Here is a 21008-nt window from a genome sequence, read left to right as displayed (position 1 = left end):
GTTTGGCACAAATGTTTATAACTCATAGGATATCAGCATACTATATTCTATACTCGCAAATAAATTTTATTTATTGATTTTTTTTTTGCACACCTTTGGCCTGTGTAATGGTTCAATGGCCCAATTTTTTGGTCAACAGTAAAAAGTGCTACAGTAAAAGTAAAAAGTGCTAAGATGACATTTCCAAGACTGTAATAAAGGTAAAATATATATATATATATATATATATATATATATATATATATATATATACAATATATATATAAATATATAAATATATTAATAAATATATATATGTATCATTTTGTGTGTATTTTTATGCAGATTTGTGACTAATTAGGAACCAGAAAAGGAAGTTAAAAATCCTCACATATAATAGTATGTGATTGATTAGGATTATTTATTTTCTATTTTTTGTTTGTTATTATGGCTATTATGGTTACATTACCTTTGAATGAACAAATAGCTTCAAAATAATTTAAATAGAAAAGTGCCTTTTGGAATTGGAAAATCCCTGTCTTTGGAGGCGGGGCCTCACAGGAGCTGACTATATAAGAAGCTGCAGGGGCACCCCACTCATTTTGTGGATGAAGCAGCTTGGAGAAGGATCAATATTGGTTACTTGATATTCCTAGTTCCCTAATAAAACTATTTATTTTACAATCAGTTCAGATTTTTCTTTACATAATATTTGGAATATTGGTAAAGAATCTAACATACACTCTAATTCAGAGCCCTATAAAGATTCTGACGCTTAAAAAAAACATTTTTTATGGCAAGTCTATGCCTGATGAAGGTTTAAACTTACCGAAACGTTGCAACAGACATGCCAACTAAAAATTACATGTCCTACTGCGGCCAACCGTGTTCCAGATGGGAGAGACAGGATCTCCATTCTGAAGAACACGGAAGAGATTACCCTAAACATCATACGCATGAGATGCCTCTGGGTTTCAACAATTATGGGAGGACTGATAGATATCAGAAACCTCACCGACAAACTCATTCTCCTGATTATAGGAATAATGATCATTTTTGGAAAACCCGGGAACGCTATCCACAGCATTCCCGGGAGCAAAATGAGGAAGACCCTGAACGTGAGAGGTTTAGAGCTTTGGTGAAAAAAATATTTCAAGTCAAGAAGCTTTTATTGTCATTTCAACCATATATAGCTGTTGCTGTACACAGTGAAATGAGACAACGTTTCTCCAGGATCAAGGTGCTACATAAAACAAAGACAGGGCTAAGGACATGTAAGTAGTCTTAGCCACATAAAGTGCAACTGTGCAACCTGGTGCAAACAGTGCAGGACAAGACAAACAAGACAGTGCAGGACAAAAGACAGTGCAGACATAAAGTTACAAGACAATACAAAAAGTACAAAAAATGCAATACACAAAAGACAATAAACAGTAACAGATACAGTGCCGACCGACCGGTGTAAATACTGAATGTTCAAACAAAATTTGTGCAGTAAAAGAATGAACACAGTTTCTTAGCAGCAGGTCCTTTGGATTATATATAGAGTTGTGCAAAAAACAGCAGAGGTCTGAAATATTGTATAGTACGTGTGTAATGGCTGAGATATTGTACAATATGTGCAAAAACAGCTGAAATGTTGGACAGTATGTGCAAAAACAGCAGAAAAGTGTGCAAAACAGTGTGTGTTTTGTGAGGGTCTATGCAGTCCATACAGATGATGTGTGTGTATGTTGTGCTCAGTTCAGTACAGTTCAGTTATTGAGAAGTCTGATGGCTTGTGGGAAGAAACTGTTACGCAGTCTGGTCGTGAGGGCCCGAATGCTTCGGTTCCTTTTTCCAGACGGCAGGAGGGTGAAGAGTGTGTGTGAGGGGTGTGTGGGGTCATCGACAATGCTTTGCGGATGCAGCGTGTGGTGTAAGTGTCCATGATAGAGGGAAGAGAGACCCCAATGATCTTCTCCGCTGTCCTCACTAACCGCTGCAGGGTTTTGCGATCCGAGATCGTACAGTTCCCAAACCAGACAGTGATGCAGCTGCTCAGGATGCTCTCAATGGTCCCTCCGCTTCTTTTGCTGATCTGAAAGAAAAGAGAGCGACAACTGACATTAAGTGACCCACAGTAGAGTGTGGTTTGGGATGTAGCCCAGTGGAAACGTTCCATATACGAGTATTACTTTTGAACATAATCTATATAAACTATCACTAATTTAATCACCAACCTAACCTAGCTTGTTAAGGCAATCCAGACCAGCAAGCAGCTTCTGTTAGATGCATGTAAGAAAGATTCCTCCTCGCACTTGTCCGCATCCCTTTACCTCTGCAAAACAATAGGAGCTCCGGAGCACTGAGAGAACAAACCACACGAGTGAAATCAAATCTGGTTTATTCCAAACAGATGCTCAAAGAACTGAGCTACAGAAAATATACGCAATGGAATACAGTAAGCTATGGTGTATGACATAAGGCGAGGGCTAAGTTTTATCAACATAGATAGGAGTATGCAAGAATGCTGCTTCCTCACAACTCTTATCCCAGCATTTAAGGTCAAAAAGCCTGTACATGAGCAAAGACAAACTAAGTGTCCTGCGAGTAATCTCACAAGCAGGTCAGCCTATCTTGTCTTCTTCATCCTGTCAAGAGCACTAAAAGAACAGAATAGACTCAAATCAAGAACATTAAATCAAAAGAGGTGAAGATGACATATAACATATAACACAGAAATACATTTTTACATGACAGAGGTTTCCTCGTTTTCTATTCCCTTAAGGTTAAGGTTACGTTATCAGCAAGTCTTACCATCCTGATTATATTTGCAGAAACACAGGGTACAAAAACAAGAAAACAAGAACGCTTATCACAGGTCAGCATGACCAGAGTGTGTGTGTGTGGGTGGGTGGGGGACTAACGGATGTAGAACGTACCTGAACCTTCTGCCACGCTGTTGGTTCATTTTGGCCCCGAGTGTGACACCATCCACGGCCATGAAGAACACCTTCCTGGGCTTGATGATGCGAAAGTCGAGGTAGTGGAAAATATCTGACTATTTTGCTCCCAGTTAAATGAACACCTGACTATATATTTTAATATAAAAACACCTACATTTATTAAAGAAATAGATATACAAGTATAAAAATACTCAAAGTTCATTATAAACGATTATACATTTAATTTCTCTCTCTCATCTAAAAAGTCCATTTGAATCACCTCAGTTTTACAAATAAAACTTTCTATAATGACATCAATATAACTCTTTAATAATAATACTAAATAGATTTAGTATTAAACAATATATTTATAGATGTATTAAACGTTGTTTATATGTGTGTGGCTATAGAGATGTGTATGTAAGTTGTCACAGCTACAGACTACATGACCCTTATGTCCTGTCATGAGCACTGGGGTTAGCACAAAGTTCCCTCCCCTCGCGCTCTATGTAGTGACCTACAGCTGTAACACACATCGAGTTGGGATTGTTCCACAATTACTTACTGTTCACTAACTGAGTAATTAAAGCGCTGGAAATTAACTTCAGAATGTTTCCACAGTGAATTTATTGTTCTTTCTGCCTTCTTTAGCTAAAATTAATCACCAATCGTGTGTAAATACACCTGTAAACATACACAGCCCTGACTGAGGTAAAGTGCTAGCAGGATGCTAGTGCTAAAGCTAAATAGCATCATTTATGAACACAAACCTGGTGCTCCTTCACAACTTCGCTCAAACACGGATATCGCTCGGATATCCATCTGTAAAATTTTGGAACCCCCATATAGCCGAGTAAAACAACAAAAAAGCGCGGACGTGAAAAGCTGCATCAGCTTAGGCTAGGTTGGCATTGCTGTGTTTATGCTCGCGGTTACTCTTATGTTTGTTTTCCTACCCATATTCAGACACGTCCCCCCTTCCTTCGTTCGGATTGTTTAAAACTATCTTATACCCCCACGACGATTGGACAGTACATTTAGCATCCAATACATTGCACAGAATTTGGGAATTTATGAAAACGGTTAGGACAAAAAAGACTACAGGCGATAATGGCTGTAGTCCTACCAATGATAATGTCTGTGTAGAATCTCTGACCAAATGACCCCAAAATGAGGTTAAAATATTACAGGATTTATGAAAAGAAGGTAATATATTTATTAGCAACACCTTTTTTTCTTTTAAATATTGTATTTATAAATAAAATATTCCAAAGACAGGAAAAGGTCAATCTTTTGTATGTGCTGTATGAATGCGCTGGTGTATTTGGAGATTACTCTGCTGCGTAAAACTCTTCCCACACTCCGAGCAGTAATACGGTCTCACTCCTGTATGAATGTGCTGGTGTCTTTGGAGTTTACTTTGTGTAATAAAACTCTTCCCACACTCCGAGCAGTGATATGGTCTCACTCCTGTATGAATGCGCTGGTGTGTTTGGAGACTACTCTGCTGCATAAAACTCTTCCCACACTCCGAGCAGTAACACGGTCTCACTCCTGTATGAATGCGCTGGTGTATTTGGAGATTACTCTGCTGCGTAAAACTCTTCCCACACTCCGAGCAGTGATATGGCCTCACTCCTGTATGAATGCGCTGGTGTATTTGGAGATCACGTTGTGTAATAAAACTCTTCTCACACTCCGAGCAGTGATACGGTCTTACTCCTGTATGAATGCGCTGGTGTGTTTGGAGATTACTCTGCTGCGTAAAACTCTTCCCACACTCCGAGCAGTGATATGGTCTCACTCCTGTATGAATGCGCTGGTGTCTTTGGAGATTACTTTGTTTAATAAAACTCTTCCCACACTCCGAGCAGTGATACGGCCTCACTGATGTATGAATGTGCTGGTGTAATTGGAGATCACGTTGTGTAATAAAACTCTTCCCACACTCCGAGCAGTAATATGGTCTTACTCCTGTATGAATGCGCTGGTGTCTTTGGAGATCACTTTGTGTAATAAAACTCTTCCCACACTCTGAGCAGTGATATGGCTTCACTCCTGTATGAATGCGCTGGTGTATTTGGAGACTACTCTGCCGCGTAAAACTCTTCCCACACTCCGAGCAGTGATACGGCCTTACTCCTGTATGAATGCGCTGGTGTCTTTGGATATCACTTTGTGTAATAAAACTCTTCCCACACTCTGTGCAGTGATATGGTCTCACTCCTGTATGACTGCGCTGGTGTGTTTGGAGATTACTTTGTGTAATAAAACTCTTCCCACACTCCGAGCAGTGATACGGTCTCACTCCTGTATGAATGCGCTGCTGCATTTGGAGACTACTCTGCCGCGTAAAACTCTTCCCACACTCCGAGCAGTGATACGGCCTCACTCCTGTATGAATGTGCTGGTGTATTTGGAGATCACTTTGTGTAATAAAACTCTTCCCACACTCCGAGCAGTAATATGGTCTTACTCCTGTATGAATGCGCTGGTGTCTTTGGAGATCACTTTGTGTAATAAAACTCTTCCCACACTCCGAGCAGTGATATGGTCTCACTCCTGTATGAATGCGCTGGTGTATTTGGAGACTACTCTGCCGCGTAAAACTCTTCCCACACTCCGAGCAGTGATATGGTCTCACTCCTGTATGAATGCGCTGGTGTGTTTGGAGATTACCCTGCTGCGTAAAACTCTTCCCACACTCCGAGCAGTGATATGGTCTCACTCCTGTATGAATGCGCTGGTGTGTTTGGAGATTACCCTGCTGCGTAAAACTCTTCCCACACTCCGAGCAGTGATATGGCGTCACTCCTGTATGAATGCGCTGGTGTATTTGGAGTTTACTTGGTGTAATAAAACTATTCCCACACTCCGAGCAGTGATATGGCTTTTCTCCTGTAAGAATATGCTGGTGTGTTTAACCATGTTTAATGCATAACATGCACAATAACACTTTATTTTAGGGTCATTTAACTAGTTGCTTATTAGCATGAATATTTATAGAATATTGGCTATTTATTAGTACTTAATAAGCACATATTAATATGTTCATTACAATTATTTAACCTGACAGGAAAAAATGTCTGAGATCAGCTAAACGTCAGGATACTTTGATAGTTAAAAACTACCTTCTGCCGCCACCACGGGGGCAGATTTCTGTCTTCCCCTCCCTTGGAGTTCTCTCTCAGGCGGTGGTGGCCACATGGCTTGAGCTTCCTTCTGAGGCAGAGGTGGTTGCTGGGCATAAACATGGTGTGTTAGAAGCTTTGGATACAAATTCATGCTGAAAAATCCTCCCCTCCCCTTCTATATACAGCAACTACGAGCTTACCCTTACTCCACACTATCCTCAGTAATGGTTATATCAGAGCAATCAGTGTAATCATCATGCGCTTTTTTACGACTTGTCGCTCCAGCCATCTTTTATCATACACAATAACACACGAAAAGTCTTCTCCTGATCACTTGTGCGTTTTTAAGGTGGTCGATCTACACCGTGATTTTTCTATACGACCATATCATGTATTTCAACCAATAACACCTCTAATATTAATTTACACCTTTTATAGAACATACACTGTTTTAAAAACTGTTTTGTTGAGGTTGTGAGGGTAAAAAAAATAATTCACTTATTTTAACACAAGCACAATGTTTATGAATAACAAAAAAATAGATAAATAATAAAAAAAATTTAATGTAAAAGCTTGTGTTTGTCTAAAGCACTTTTCCTGATGCACACCCAGAAACAGAAACTTTAACAATCAATATTAGTTTAAAACGGTATAAATGGTGCATCCTTACCGCGCCTCGGGCCCCAGTCTCTCTGCCACGTGATTGTCCTCTCGCGCGCCCGGACATACCGTCTACTGATTTCACACCGTGTCTAATTCCCACTGAAATGTAAACAAATACAGAAACACTTATAGAAACGAGCAATATTATTAATTGTTGAAAGGCAGACAAACAAGAGTTGCAAATAATAAGACTTACAAATAAAGTGCTATGACAACGGTAAGGATAGCGTTAATATCCGAAACTGCCGTCGGCGATGACATAGAGTGACGTCATTTCGCACATGCGTGGAACCGATCGTGTTGCTGGTACAGATCCATAATCTATACACTAGATGTCGCCTTGTATAGGGCAGTACATTGGAACGAATGCGTCAACTGAGCCACCATCTTGGTACGGGGGACCCCCTCCTCTTAATGCATTAGCGTCAATGTAGGCAAAGAAATAAAATCACCATAAATCGTCATGAATACGATTTCTAGGTTATTTTGGTTCGTTCCAAAGGTCAGACATGTATTTATCATTAAGTCCACTTTTTCACAATATAATGCATAGTGCTAGTAGGTGTAAGTTTATTGGTTACATTCTTCCACTTGAGTAAACTTCATATGAACAATCACTACTTACCTTATAGCTTACTGCATGCTACACTGCTACAATGGTGTGACTATACATGTTCATTTAAATATTTAAATTGTATTGGTTTATAAAATATGATACACAAAGCAATTTGCAGGTGGAAGCAAATCACAAATTTGAGAGAAACATAATGTGAAAGTTAGATAGTTGAGGTGCCAAAGACTGTAGAATCTTTTATTTATTCCTTTCCCGCAATACTTTTGCCACATTAAATAAGTATTTAATATAGTCACATAAACCAAAAAAAAAAAAAAACACTTTTCTGTTTGACTTTGAGCCTGAACTTGTGTGTTACACTGCCAAGCTAACTGCTGACATCCTTCCAGGTCAGCTGAGTTAACCATTAAAAAAAAGTGTTTAGTTTCCCTGCAACTTGTCCATGACTGACGTCTCTGTTTATCACTTGGGAATCTACAGATTCAGGTTCTGATTATTCTATTTAATACCATGTCAGCAATCAAAAGCTATTTTCATGGCAATTGAATTAAATTACAAAAACACAAATATCATATAAATGCAATCAAAACAAAACAAATATAAACAGCAAGTCATATTATACAATTTTTTATTTTAATTAACATACGATAAAAAAAAATCCTTAAGTGAATAACTTGATAAAAGAGCATTCTGCTTGTGTTAAGTCCAGGACTAAAGTTGGGTCTTTTCACCTTTAAGCAAAAAAGCATGGGTCAGTTTTTAATGTCCTTATTAAGAACTTCGAAATCTACAAACATTGTCGGTTTTCCTAACTGTCACAAACTAATGGGTAACTAATATGGATTAGCTGCGGTCGTTAACCAAGGACTAAAACAAACCAACGGAACACAAAATATAATTTATGCCGATTACATTCTGTTTGTGTAAGAGCTTCTGCTACACTAGTTTCTACCCACTGTCTAAAAACATGCAGATGAGGTAAATTCAGCTCACTGTAAATTGTTCTGATGATTGCACTTCCATCCAGCCCATCCCCTTTCGCAACTCAAAACGGAATGCAAATCAAAACCAAGTTGCATCACATGAACAATAAACTTAAAATAATATACAATAACAAACAATAACAAAACTAAACAGTGAGAGGAAGAAAACTTTGATACACAATGTAAACTTTTTTTATTATTAAAAGAACAATGATAATGCTATGATTCAATGATAATACAATGATTATGTAATAACAACAAAACAAATCAACAGGAAAATTAACAACTAAAACAAATCAACAGGAAAATTTAATATAAACCAAAACATGTAACAAAAGATCAGAAACAACAAAAAAAGGGTGACCTTTCTGAACATCCTTCGCAGCCTTGGTTGTTTATTTTTGTATAGATCTGTAAGTACCGTTGAAGGATAAGAAAAAGAAAGTTCCTTCTGAAAATATTCAGAACATATCTGGAAAGCTTGTAGACTCCTACATATACACCTTCATGGCTGGAAAAAACAATGTTGCTAAAATACTGACAGATGAACAGAAAGGAAAACATAAACAGTACATCCAGAACAACAGGTACTACTATCAGGCTGGTCATTTCTGTTATTCTACTGCCATTCAGCTCCTTTACTAGCTGGGCAATATTATCACCCAAAATTGTGAAACCCAAAAACACTTGAGCCATTAAGTTTGTAATCCCTAGTGTTTTCATGCTCAGTCGCTGCGGATGTTCAGTCTAAAGGCAGTATGATTCCCAGCTCAGGTAATTAATCGGCCTAATTCTCTCCCTGAGGGTGAATTTTCATTTTATATTGTATTTTATTCATTATGTTCTAACTAACACGTCGCAAAAAACGCTTTTTCTCTATCTTTTGTCCTTCTGGAGTTATTAGTTAAAATGTACTCCAAAATTGACCTCCCATGATTCCATGGGGCGCAGTTATTTACAATATAGGCTTAAAACGTCTTATCCAACATTTAACTGGTTGGAATTGGGTCAAAGCCCGTCTAAAGTTGAATCTAACAAGATTTTGGATCGCTGCTAAGGTAAGAGTTTAATGCTTTAAATTAAAATAGCTAATAAACGCATCTAATTTAAAGTTTGGGCCAAAGTTTCCAGTCTAAACATTATTTTAGCAGGTTGGAGCATAGTTGTGATCTCCCCCTTATTTTTAAACTAATCCATGATTATTTATCTATTTAGAAAATTAATTAAGTTAATTAAGCATCATAGAGTCTCATAGTGGTGTTTATTATATTTAATAAAAAATAGACTTAAGTCTGACGTAAGAAAACATTTTCTTACAAATTCGACAATATGTGATTTTGTTGAGTTTCACAAGCTGAAAGAAGGAAATAATACTCCTGTAGTAAATAAAGTCTGAGCTCTAAATCTGAATTTTTAAGTTATCTTTAGATAAATGCTCATTTTGGACTAACTGTTATATTTACTATATTAGCATAATACGTATATGATGTTAAATCTCTTTCTGTAAGTCGTCATAAAACATCATGTGAACAGATGTAAGCAGTTCTTTTTACATTATTTTGTCATTTTATTTGTATATTTTTTGTGATACTTTGGCAATGAAAATATTCATTTATTAAGATTGTTATTTATCACTTTAATTTTTAACTTAAAAATTTACTACTTTAATTCCTCACTGATTGTGTCCTTGTGTTGCACAAATGATTTGTGTTTGTCTTTAAAAGGAATCCACTGTAGGAGTCGCATTAGAATTCATATGAGGAGTTTATTACAGGAATCACAAGCAGACGATGCAAACATAAAAAAGAACTGAAAGGTAGAAACAGACAGAGGTCCAAACATGATAAGATAAGATAAGATAAGATAAGATAAGATAAGATAAGATAAGATAAGATTTACCTTTGTTCATTCGCAGTGGGTACATTTTTATGTTACAGCAGCAAAGGAAAGAAAAATATGGAAGCTTGTTTCCCCCTCATTTTAAATAATAATAAAAAAGAAAAAAGAAAAAAATTAATAATAATAATAATAATAATAATAATAATAATAATAATAATAATAGTGACTTTATAGCTCAGACAACCACTAGATGGCGACATGTGACCGCAGTATGTGAACCACACAATGTGCTGCATCTGTTACTGCTCTCTTTCAGCCTATCGCAGCATCTCTGGCTACAGGCAGGGTTTTACACACACACACACACACACACACACACACACACACACACACACACACACACACACACACACACACACACACACACACACACACACACACACACACACACACACACACACACACACACACACACACACACACACACGGAGAGAAGTAGCGCCGGTTACAATGTTCTTCCGCGAGACACATGTAGTTCTGTTTATTAACTGCTAGAGCGTGAAACAAAAACAGCAGCGCGACAAATAAAATGCGTACCTGTTTAGTGTGTACACACGTGTGTCTCTGTTGGTAAAGTTTATCGTTAATTTGATACTCATTTTAACAATCGGGATGACGTCACATGACGTCACGTGCGTCTTTTCTGGTCAGTCGTCATGGAAACATAAAGCCCTGGCGTTTGGACCAGAGTGAAAATAAACGACAGATCACTGTATATCACCAGTATGTGTGACACTCACTCACTTTGCTGTATTTATTCATTCCTCACACACAGAGGATTTAACCTGAACCAGGCTTACTGTAACTCCTGAACTCCTAGCATCTCTCTCTCTCTCTCTCTCTCTCTCTCTCTCTCTCTCTCTCTCTCTCTCTCTCTCTCTCTCTCTCTCTCTCTCTCTCTCTGTGTGTGTGTGTGTGTGTGTGTGTGTGTGCGTGTGTGTGCGTGTGGCCTGCCAGTGAGCAATGGACATACAACAGTTCTTTAAAAGAAAAAAGACAGAATCAGGTGACAGACTAGGGACAGTCCATAATGATCTTGTGAAAGGAATTTGTCATTTAATAAAAAGTAAAAATCCCAATAATAATAATAATAATAATAATAATAATAATAATAATAACAATAATAATAACAATAATAATAATCATCATCATAATCATCATCAATAATAATAATAATAATAATAATAATAATAATACATTTAAAATGACAGGCCTTGGTGTGCCCTTTGATCATATACTTAGCTTTAGCAACCCTGAAAAGGAGCTCAGCACCTGTTGTGTAGATGACAATATGAAGCAGAGTTATCCATCTGGCCATGAAGAGTGAAAAGAAGTGGGGACCAGAACAAAAAGTAGCGTGATAACACTCATAAATGACAATGTTTATAGTCTCTCAAGTTTACAACAACGTTAATGCAATATGGAAACCAATGGATTTACATTGGAATGGGCATAATGCCAGGTCAATGCACATCCCTCAGTAAATAGTAACCATCGGGGATCAAGTATTGCTCTCATGCATCCTATAAAACAGTGATACAGTATGGCAAGCATTTTAGCTTTTATACATTCACATGATATGGATTTTTGATAAAGAATTCAGTTTTCAAATACTTAAAATGTAAATATTAAGAGTGTGATTTCTAGTAGTAACCATATTTTTGATATCAGGAATTACATTTTACACTAGTAAAAACATAATTGCTGATATATGCTATTACATATTCACTAGTTGAATATTGCAAGAGCTAAGTCATATTATAAATAGTATTTTATATTTGAAAATGGATAAAAGAGGAATCTGAGGGAGGCAGTTTAAGTGAGGCCTAATGCAACTTATAAAAATAAATAATAGTAGTTATCTATAACTTACAGGTGCTATGCTGAAATTTGTTAGTAGAGGAGATGCTGTCAAGTGTGAATGTGTGGCAAATGGTTTACATGGCTCACGGGTCAGGTAGGAGGGCATCTTAGCAGAATTTTGCTTAGGGCCTCAGGGAGGTCAGGATCGGCTCTGGTCTTCTGTACAAGGTCAGTTATTCATTTAGATAAAAACTTCAAAAATGTTACATGTTTGGGAATCTAAAAAAAAATTTTAAAAAATTGGATGCATGGAAATTTGAAGAAGATTTGGGGGGGGGGGGTGCTTGTGTTGCAAATAAATAAATAAACAATCAATATATATAATTTTGGTTACTGTCCTTCTTTTCCTTGCACTTTTTATCATAGATGTGGCTGGTATATATATATATATATATATATATATATATATATATATATATATATATATATAAATAAAAATATATATATACATATATATGGACGTTTGGTCTATTTTTAATGAAAGCATGGAAAAATATACAGAAAATATAGAAATGTTTAAAATAATGTACAGTACTAGGGAATTTTTATTAGATTTTCACTAAAAATGCATGTATTGTTTTAGAGAATTGTTTTTTATTTTCCTAAAGATGTGAAAGTGTATGAAAATTTCATGGGATGTCCAGCATGTACTGTAAAACTTTAAAACTGATTAATATTAATGTTTTAATAATAACACAATAAGTAAATATATAAAAAAAAGGCAGATCTCGTCTGATCTCGGAAGCTCAGCAGAGTCGGCATTCATTTTACTGTTTGAATTCTGTAACAACAATATCTTAATATTCATACCCTGTAGATAATGTTTTGATAGATCTAAACAGTTTAAATTCACTGTCCATGTGACCTGTTTAAACTCTCTACAACCTCCTGCCCCTTTCCACCACCCACATCTATTAATAAATGCTCCTGTATAATTGTTCAAACTGACTTCAGCAAGTGAAGTTCTCTAGGTAGACAACATACATCTGTAACCAAGCCCTTTATCACCAGATCTGACTAATCACTAGTCTAAGTAGGATTTAGTGTAAATCCAGTAGTCAGGGTTGTGAAAAGTGACTTGAATATTAGATTTTGGAAATAAACTAAATTGTCATTATCTAAGCTCATCAACTCCTTTCAGGATTTTAGTATGGAATATAAACTGACAGCTATGGTCGCTAGCAGGTTAGCTAACATTATGCTAACGATTACAACAAAACATGTTCATTTGTTATGTTATCAAAATGTTACAATTTGCCTTAAAAAACAATAAATTGTTTCATTTAAAAAGGCTTTAAAAGTTGGATATACAATTGTGATCTTCTTACCAATACTCATGTTTATATCTGTAATGAAGAGGCAGAATCCGATGGAGGAGAAAACATTTACCGAGATCTTTATAGAAAAACTCAAACAGAAAATAAATCATGAGAGTCAGAGACAAAACCGGAAACAGACAATAATCCAAATAAACAGAGTCAAACCGAGGGGTGAACAAATCTGAAATCACTAAACACAGAAGCAAAAACCGGGAAAACAGAACACTGTATTAAACACGAGTAGAACAAACAACAGCTCAGTACAGCAGTAAAATACTAGACAATATATAATACTTCACGACGTAAATTAGCGTTAGAGGGATTTAAATGTCCACAAGCACCAGAAATGACACTGACACGAAAGTGTTAGTGCTCTGGCTCCCTCTGGTGGTGAGGAAGTGTAAGTGAAACAGTTACATAATAATAATAATAATAATAATAATTATTATTATTATTATTATTATTTATTTATATTTAAGTTAACCCAAAAGCAGATGTTCTTACAAATTAAAAAATGTTTAACGATGAATATGAGAAGTTTACGACTTTAGCTTTTATTTACTAATATTTATATGTAGATTTGTTTCTATGGTAAATAACATAGATCATGGTGCATTTTGTATCACACCACACAATTTTTAGATGAGAAAAATATAAAAAATGTTGAAATGTAATGTGACGTGTTTCTTATTACCCAGGTGTGTCCTGTTAGATTGATCATTTAAATAATAAATAGTTCTGAACATCTACACTTTTAGTCTCCAGTTTTACTTGTGAAGACTGAATGTGTTGTTAGAAAGGAAAAACCAGCATGAAGATCAGAGAGCTGTTTATGGGAGAAAAGCCTCTGTACTGTAGCAACACTGATCATGGAGTGTAAAATCTCTTACATTTACCACTGTATAATCATTCCCAATGTGACATTTGGTTTGAAGCTCTAGTGCAGAGACATTATTGATGATAACTAACCGGAAGTAAATATTAAACTAACTACTTTTATTTTTACTTTTCTTTTTTAAATTTTCTTATGTAATGAGAAGTTTCGGGTGCCTGTGTTCAAGAGAGAGAGAGAGAGAGAGAGAGAGAGAGAGAGAGAGAGAGAGAGAGAGAGAGAGAGAGAGAGAGAGCACAAAGTAAAATTACACAAGACATCTGTATGATTGATGGCTGTTATTTATTGGATCAGTGCAGCTTTACCTTCACTGTTCAGCTTCATGATCGGATTGAATTCAGCTTCACTTGTAGAAACGAAAGATTCTAGATGTGAGTAAAGCGTGTGGAAATAATGAATGATTCTGAATGATTTGTTACACCGTGTATGTGGAAAAGTGATGATTATAAAACTCTTTGTCTATCAGAGGAGAATGTTGTTTTGCTGGACAAAGAAGGCTGAGAGATTTATAATCATAGAGTTAAAAAAGAATTTAAAAACATACAGTTACATACATATGAAACGTTTCACTGACCAATCAGGTAGCACTTACATTATGAATATTAATGAAGCTTTCTCTGCTGTCCATCCTTTTAGAAATTTGCCTATTAGTGCTGATAAAGAGATTTTAACCTGGGATTTTTATTTCTAAATAAAATATGGATCTGTTTGTGTTTGTGTTTGAGGAAGTTTTAAAGAGAAACAGAGTTTTGTTTATTTTTATCTACACAGACATCAGCAGCTAAACTTTATACAATTTTGATCAAATTAAATTCTGCAGTAAAACTCAGAGTAAACTGTAAATGATCTTTATTTATATGTGATTTATAATGACAAAGTTCCACAATCATAATGTCACACAATCATAACAAACAGACTGTAGGATTACAATTAAAACCAGGTATTAAAATAATATCTACAGCATTTTAAATGGATTTGTATTTCTAAAATCTAACCAAAAAAGTAAACAAATTCTTTTTACTCTTAACATCTGATGATCAAATTTGTGAGGGTTAAATGTATTCAGTTTTAAATACAGGAGAGATGATCAGTGGTGCTGCATTTTTACCTCCTTCATTTAAACCAGGACCAAAGTATGGATAGAGTTCCTCAGTGAAAGTCTGACCAGTGAAAGAGTAGACATGAGATCTGGACTTCACATCATAAAAGGAGATCAGACCCTCCTCATAATCCACAAACACCCCCACAACCTCCACCTTCTCTCTCAGTGTGAGGGGGACAGAGTGATCTTCACAAGCCTTATACTCATTCTCATTCCTCAGGGTCACCGCCCAGAATCCATTCTGAGGAGTCAGTGTAATCTCCCCCTTCCTGTTAATGTTCTCTCTCATGACTCCTAATGTCCAGCCAGTTTTCCCTCTGACCTGCACCTCATAATAAAATCTCCCTGAGGAGAAACTGTGCTTTCCCAGAACACTGATACCTGGATAAAACCTCTGTGGTGTATCAGGGAGATTCTGTCGTTTGTCTCCATGTGTCACTTGTTTTCCATCAGCAGACAGGATGAGATCAGGATTTGCTGTATCAGAATCCAGGGTCACATCCACTGAGAGAAACACAGTGTGTGATGAGTAAACATGTAAAATATATTACATCATCCAGTGGTTCAGAATCATTATCGATTTATAAAAGATTGTAGAAGATTTTTTAAAAGCTCTCTTTAAAAATAAAATTAACATCATTTTATCTAACATTCAATCTACTGATTCTGTCTATCCATTCATGTCTAATCTGTCTGTTGTCCACAAGCATTTATGATTGTTTCATTAAAAATATTACACAGAGCATAAGTCCAAATGAAGGCAGTCTGTAACTGATTAAAACATATAAACATCATTTATTTATTTATTTGGTGTTAGCTCTTTGGGGCAGTGGTAGTTAAAGTGGTTAAGTCTCTGTGTTGATGAACAGAGGATTGGGGTTAAAGCTGCCCCTGCTGGACCCCTGTTCTCACACATAAACACAACATATATTCTCTCTCTCCCACATGCACGTGCGCACACACACACACACACACTCTCTCTTTCTCTCTCTGTCTTTCTCTCTCTCTCTATGTCTCTACATCTCTCTCTATGTCTCTACATCTCTCTCTCTCTCTCTTTCTGTCATTAGTGAGAACATATGGAGATTTTCCTGATTCTGATGATAAATATCAAAGTAGTAATATTTTCTTTTTGCATCTTTATGTACCACCGGGACTCTACTTCAATTAGTAGAAAGAGAAACACTTCAAGTCACTCAAGGTACAAAGATTTATTTAGAAAAAGGGCATCAAAGGATATACACAAAACACAGACATAAAATAATTTATGTAAATAACTCAAAAATTGGTCCCAGCTCTCCAAGATGTTAACAGCCAACTCACAGTAACTATATTAGCTAGTTTCCTAGCATGTGGAGGCCCTTAAAGCACAAGGCGGCATTTCCCTGATAATTCACACTGAAAAGCAAAAAAAACCCCACAAATTTAAATAAAACTAACAAATCAAAACCTTCACCCATAACCACCTCAAGAAAAACATAGCAAACATAGACCCCACACAAGAAAAGGCCCACACACATGCAGAAAGCAAGCACTAATAAATCAAGCTGGCGACATAAGGCTGGGAAGGTGTTAAAAAAAAACAGGAAAAAGAACTACAAAAAAAAACAAAAACCCCAGCCAACCGGACTCGTACACAAACAATCTACACAATACATGTGCTGCCACCATGCAGCACACACCTCTGAGACCGGCCAGCTAGGGAACCAAACAAAACAATACAGGAGAAACAGCAACTGACTTAAATCTTCTTTGGCAGATAGCAGATATAACCATCAGTCAATGTTTGAGTATTTATTCAAATCAGCAGCTGTCAACATGCAGTCAGCATTACTTAAACCATCTGCATCTCATCTCATCTCATTTGGGGCAAATTCAGACACAGCCAAACAAAGCCACATTAAATCCCATGTGCTTTTTAAAACAAGGCCCAAACTTCGAAGCCTCTTCCCAGTGCCTGCTTAAAAAGTCTTTGGAATAATTGGCCTGCCACTCCCCCCCTACTGGTAGGCACTTGCCTGGTTACATTTACTTTAATGATATATTTGTGGTTGTGATTTTTATCACTCAGGAAAGACAGAAAGTCACAGACTATGAGAGAAACACATTTAATAAGGAAAGATCTTGATACAGATGGACAAAATAGTTCAGTAATTGTCTCTATACAGTAAACTGTGACTGTAGTTTAGGTCTGAAAAACACAGGCCTGAATTTCTACACGTTTTCTTTAACTGGTACAAAAATATTTTATCAAAGACACTTGTTTAGGGTGTCAATTAGTGTTAGTGTAAAAATATATTTTGTAGAATACATTCATCACTTTTATGTTCAAGTTTATTATACACACACACACACACACACACACACACACACACACACACACACACAACACATTCCCAAACACTCTCTCTCTCTCTCTGTGTGTGTGTGTGTGTGTGTGTGTGTGTGTGTGTGTGTGTGTGTGTGTGTGTGTGTGTGTGTGTGTGCTAAATGAAGCTCTCCCAGTTAGTGATAGTCACTTAGTGTTAGTGTAAAAAATATATATTTGTAGAATACATTCATGACTTCAAGTTTATGTGTAAATGACAGAAACACTGCATTGTGTAAAAACTTTTTTCTAACTGCATGACTTTAAAACTCACCTTTTGGACAGCATGAAGATTACATTTACCACTGATAGTCAAAGAAATCCATCTTTTATCATGTAGTTAAAAAGGTATAAAGTTAATCTCTGTACAAACATACATCTGTTCCTGCATTATTTTATTAGAGAAAGGTAAGAAGATGATCAGTGTTTCTAAAGTAGTAAAGGGTTTAAGGGCTTTAGTGCATGGCAGTAATAAGGAGCTATAGTGAGGAGGATAATGAGACACTTTAATACTCCTTTTATCTGGAGACATCTACAGATGATGATAAGTCTGATGATGCAGTGGTGTGATGCTGATATGTACATTTTAATATGAGAGGAAATCAGAAAGCTCACTGTACCTGCATACTGCTGAATCTTCATCAGTTCTGTGGAAACTAATTACAACAAAACATCACGTCATTAGATTTCAGATCAGTTATTGGTATTTATACCTATACCTAAACATATACCTAAAACATCTACTTTAGTCTATTATTAGACTTTTTTTTTTCAAATCTAAAGTACAAAATAATTTCTCACCTGTTTCCTTTAACTTGTCATTGAGTGATTTAGTGAGTTTCTCGTTCAGAGTGTGCTTAAGCCGAGACAGAGCTGTCCTCACAGTGTCCCCACTCACATCAGTGTTAATGCTGATCTCAGTCCAGTTCTTGGTGTGTGGAGGGCTGCACATGGAGGAGTAAATCTACAGTAGAGCAGGAGAGAGGAGAAATCCCTCAGCATGGTGAGTGTTGTTCTGTGATGTTCTGCATTGTCAGTGAGCAGAGAGAGGAACACTGACCTGTAGGATGTGGAGATGCTCCTCAGTGTGTGAGAGCTGCTCCAGCTCAGAGTCTCTCCTCTTTAGCACACTGATTTCCTGCTCCAGCTCTTTAATGAGTCCTTCAGCCTGCCTCTCTGCTGCTTTCTGCTTCTCCTCCATCATCTCCAGCAGCTCAGCCTGACTTCTCTCAATGGAGCAAATCAGAGCAGTGAAGACTTTAAAAATGTCTGCTTTCTCTTTCTCTGTGCTTCTCTAAAGGAGGAACACATTTTTACATAGAACACTGATAGTGAACTTTGTTCATACAGATGTGGTTATACAAATTTGTTCTACAACTAAGAATAAAACTACTGAATGTATCAGATATTAACTCGTGTCATGTTTGTACACACTTTGCTTTGCTCTACTGAGTGTTTGATCTCTCTTATCTTCTTCAGTCGGTCCTGAATCATCTGCTGCACATCTGTCTGTGTTTCCACCAGCTGAGTCTGAGGACAGAGAAGATGGCTAATAATTTTGTAAAAAAATAATTTGGCTAAATTTAAATCACAATCTTTCTATCTGATCTCCTACTGGAAGTTAATCAGCATTTCTCTCCTTCCTCTCTCTGCTCTCCTCCTCTATAGGAACAGTGTTGTGATGCCTGTGATCTGTCTCAATACAGAACTGACACACACAGGTCTGATCATCTCTACAGAACAGCTCCAGAGCTCTCTCGTGTTTCTGGCATATGTTGGCCACCAGGTTCTCCACAGGGTTTATTAGTTTGTGTTTCTTAAGTTTTGGAACATGATAATGTGGCTCTAAATGAATTTTACAGAAACTCAGTCCACAATCCAGACAGGATTTTAGGGCCTTCAGCTTCTCTCCACTGCAGGCATCACAAGGAACCTCAGGTTTGTCAGAACCACTTTTCTTCTTGAAGTAATCTGCAATCTCTCTCAGTGTTGTATTAATCTTCAGTTCAGGTCTCTTGGTGAATTTCTTGTTACATAATGGACAATGACAGTGTTTATTCTTGTCCCAGCACTGTGTAAGGCAGCTCTTACAGAGGTTGTGTCCACATGGAGTGGTGACTGGATCAGTGAGCACATCCACACAGATCGGACACAGCAGCAGATCTTTAGACAGGAGACTGCTGGAGTCATGAGACACTAGAAAAGAAAATGTTACACATAGTTGATAAATGGTGTAAATAGATCACACTGCATCTGTTGTTTAGGTGGTAGTTGTGTGTGGGTGGTTGGGTGGGTGCTGGTGTGGTTGTGTGAGAGAGTGAGCTGTTTTTAGGAGGCGCTTTAAAACTCTCCCAGAAGTTTGTATTTACTGTTTAGTGATTGTACTTTGATTGAGCTTTTGTTATTCTTTCTGTTGTTGGAATTGACATCTCTGTAACAGGAAGTTTTTCTTTTGGTTGTAAGTTAATATTCTTTACACTTTTTCATTCTTTATTTGTTGAGTTCTATTGTTAATTTGGAAAGGGGTTAGTGGGGAAGGGGTGCCATTTCTTTTGGATCTTGTTTTCTCCTGTTTACGTTAGTAATGGAGTTAGTGTATTGTGTATTGTGTTGTAATCTTTGTTTTTTATTTTCTTTTGTAGCTTATTTAGTTTCTCCCTAAATGAGTTAGATGGGTTCTGCTTATTGTTTTGTCCTGATCCCCTCTTGGAGTCTTCAAACCCTCCTGCACTTCATGTTTGGGAATAAATGAGCTTTGTTTTGACTTGGTTGTATAGTCACATTCTTTTTTGTGACAGGATTGCGGTTGAGTTGTTGATCCTCACAGTCGACACACACCACACTTTTATTCTGTTCCTCATCCCTCCATCCCCAGACTCCTTTTGTTCCCTGGGAACGTAACGAAGTGTCACTGCCGAGCTCCAACAATGACACATTTTTACTCAACAAAGTGACACATTTTTCAGCCTGTAGTTTCATGTTAATGTTCATTTACAGATTCCTAGATTATTAATAATCTTTTATAAGTCTTAGACTTTTTGTGTATATAAAATGTTGTGTTCTACATTGTTTGGTGTTACATTTTGAAGTTATTTAGTGTTGCAAGGTTTTGTTAAATGAAGTTTGTAATAATCATTACACAATACACAAACATCTTAGAAAGACATTTATTTACACTGATCCTGTAACTATGGAGGATTTATATTACTTTATTAGTTATAAATTCAATATATAATTCAACAATTAAATATGTAATGAAATAAATTAAGACCTCATTAGAATTATATTATTTATTATTTTATGTA

General features: G+C 36.6%; 1 protein-coding gene and 1 long non-coding RNA gene across 6 annotated transcripts; one reads left to right on the top strand and one right to left on the bottom strand.

Annotated features, from left to right (window-relative positions):
* Nucleotides 1-2001: 2001 nt before the first annotated feature.
* On the bottom strand, nt 2002-20399 carry LOC113636627 (zinc finger protein 585B-like). 5 transcript variants are annotated; one of them, XM_047813476.1, is made up of 9 exons: nt 19343-19642; nt 19138-19233; nt 18764-18997; nt 18505-18667; nt 18324-18359; nt 6711-6802; nt 6038-6146; nt 2207-5804; nt 2002-2059 (listed from the first exon to the last, which is right to left on the bottom strand). In XM_047813476.1, exons 2-8 carry the CDS (start codon nt 19195-19197, stop codon nt 4192-4194), a joined length of 2307 nt encoding a protein of 768 aa, XP_047669432.1. In that variant the 5' UTR covers nt 19198-19233; nt 19343-19642; the 3' UTR covers nt 2002-2059; nt 2207-4191. The 5 variants fall into 5 exon arrangements, with proteins under 5 accessions (XP_047669432.1, XP_047669449.1, XP_047669453.1 ...); XM_047813479.1 differs by having other exon boundaries at nt 2005-2059; nt 2202-5804; XM_047813482.1 differs by having other exon boundaries at nt 2014-2059; nt 2904-5804.
* On the top strand, nt 18568-19913 carry LOC125141491. The gene is made up of 3 exons (XR_007140879.1): nt 18568-18706; nt 19566-19641; nt 19773-19913. It is a non-coding gene; the product is annotated as an uncharacterized LOC125141491 (long non-coding RNA).
* Nucleotides 20400-21008: the final 609 nt, after the last annotated feature.

This window comes from Tachysurus fulvidraco, chromosome 1 (genome assembly GCF_022655615.1).
Source record: "Tachysurus fulvidraco isolate hzauxx_2018 chromosome 1, HZAU_PFXX_2.0, whole genome shotgun sequence".
Lineage (NCBI taxonomy): Eukaryota > Metazoa > Chordata > Actinopteri > Siluriformes > Bagridae > Tachysurus > Tachysurus fulvidraco.
The sequence above is the reverse complement of the archived record's forward strand: the minus strand, read 5'-3'. Positions and strand labels throughout refer to the sequence as shown.

Excerpts from the sequence above, each read along its gene's own strand:
- LOC113636627 (XM_047813476.1), bottom strand. The coding sequence starts at position 19,197 with ATGATTCAGGACCGACTGAAGAAGATAAGAGAGATCAAACACTCAGTA. Across the intron at positions 18,998-19,137 it reads ACTCAGTAGAGCAAAGCAAA|AGAAGCACAGAGAAAGAGAA; the intron begins GTGTGTACAAAC and ends TTCCTCCTTTAG. Across the intron at positions 6,803-18,323 it reads GAAGATTCAGCAGTATGCAG|TGGGAATTAGACACGGTGTG; the intron begins GTACAGTGAGCT and ends TTTACATTTCAG.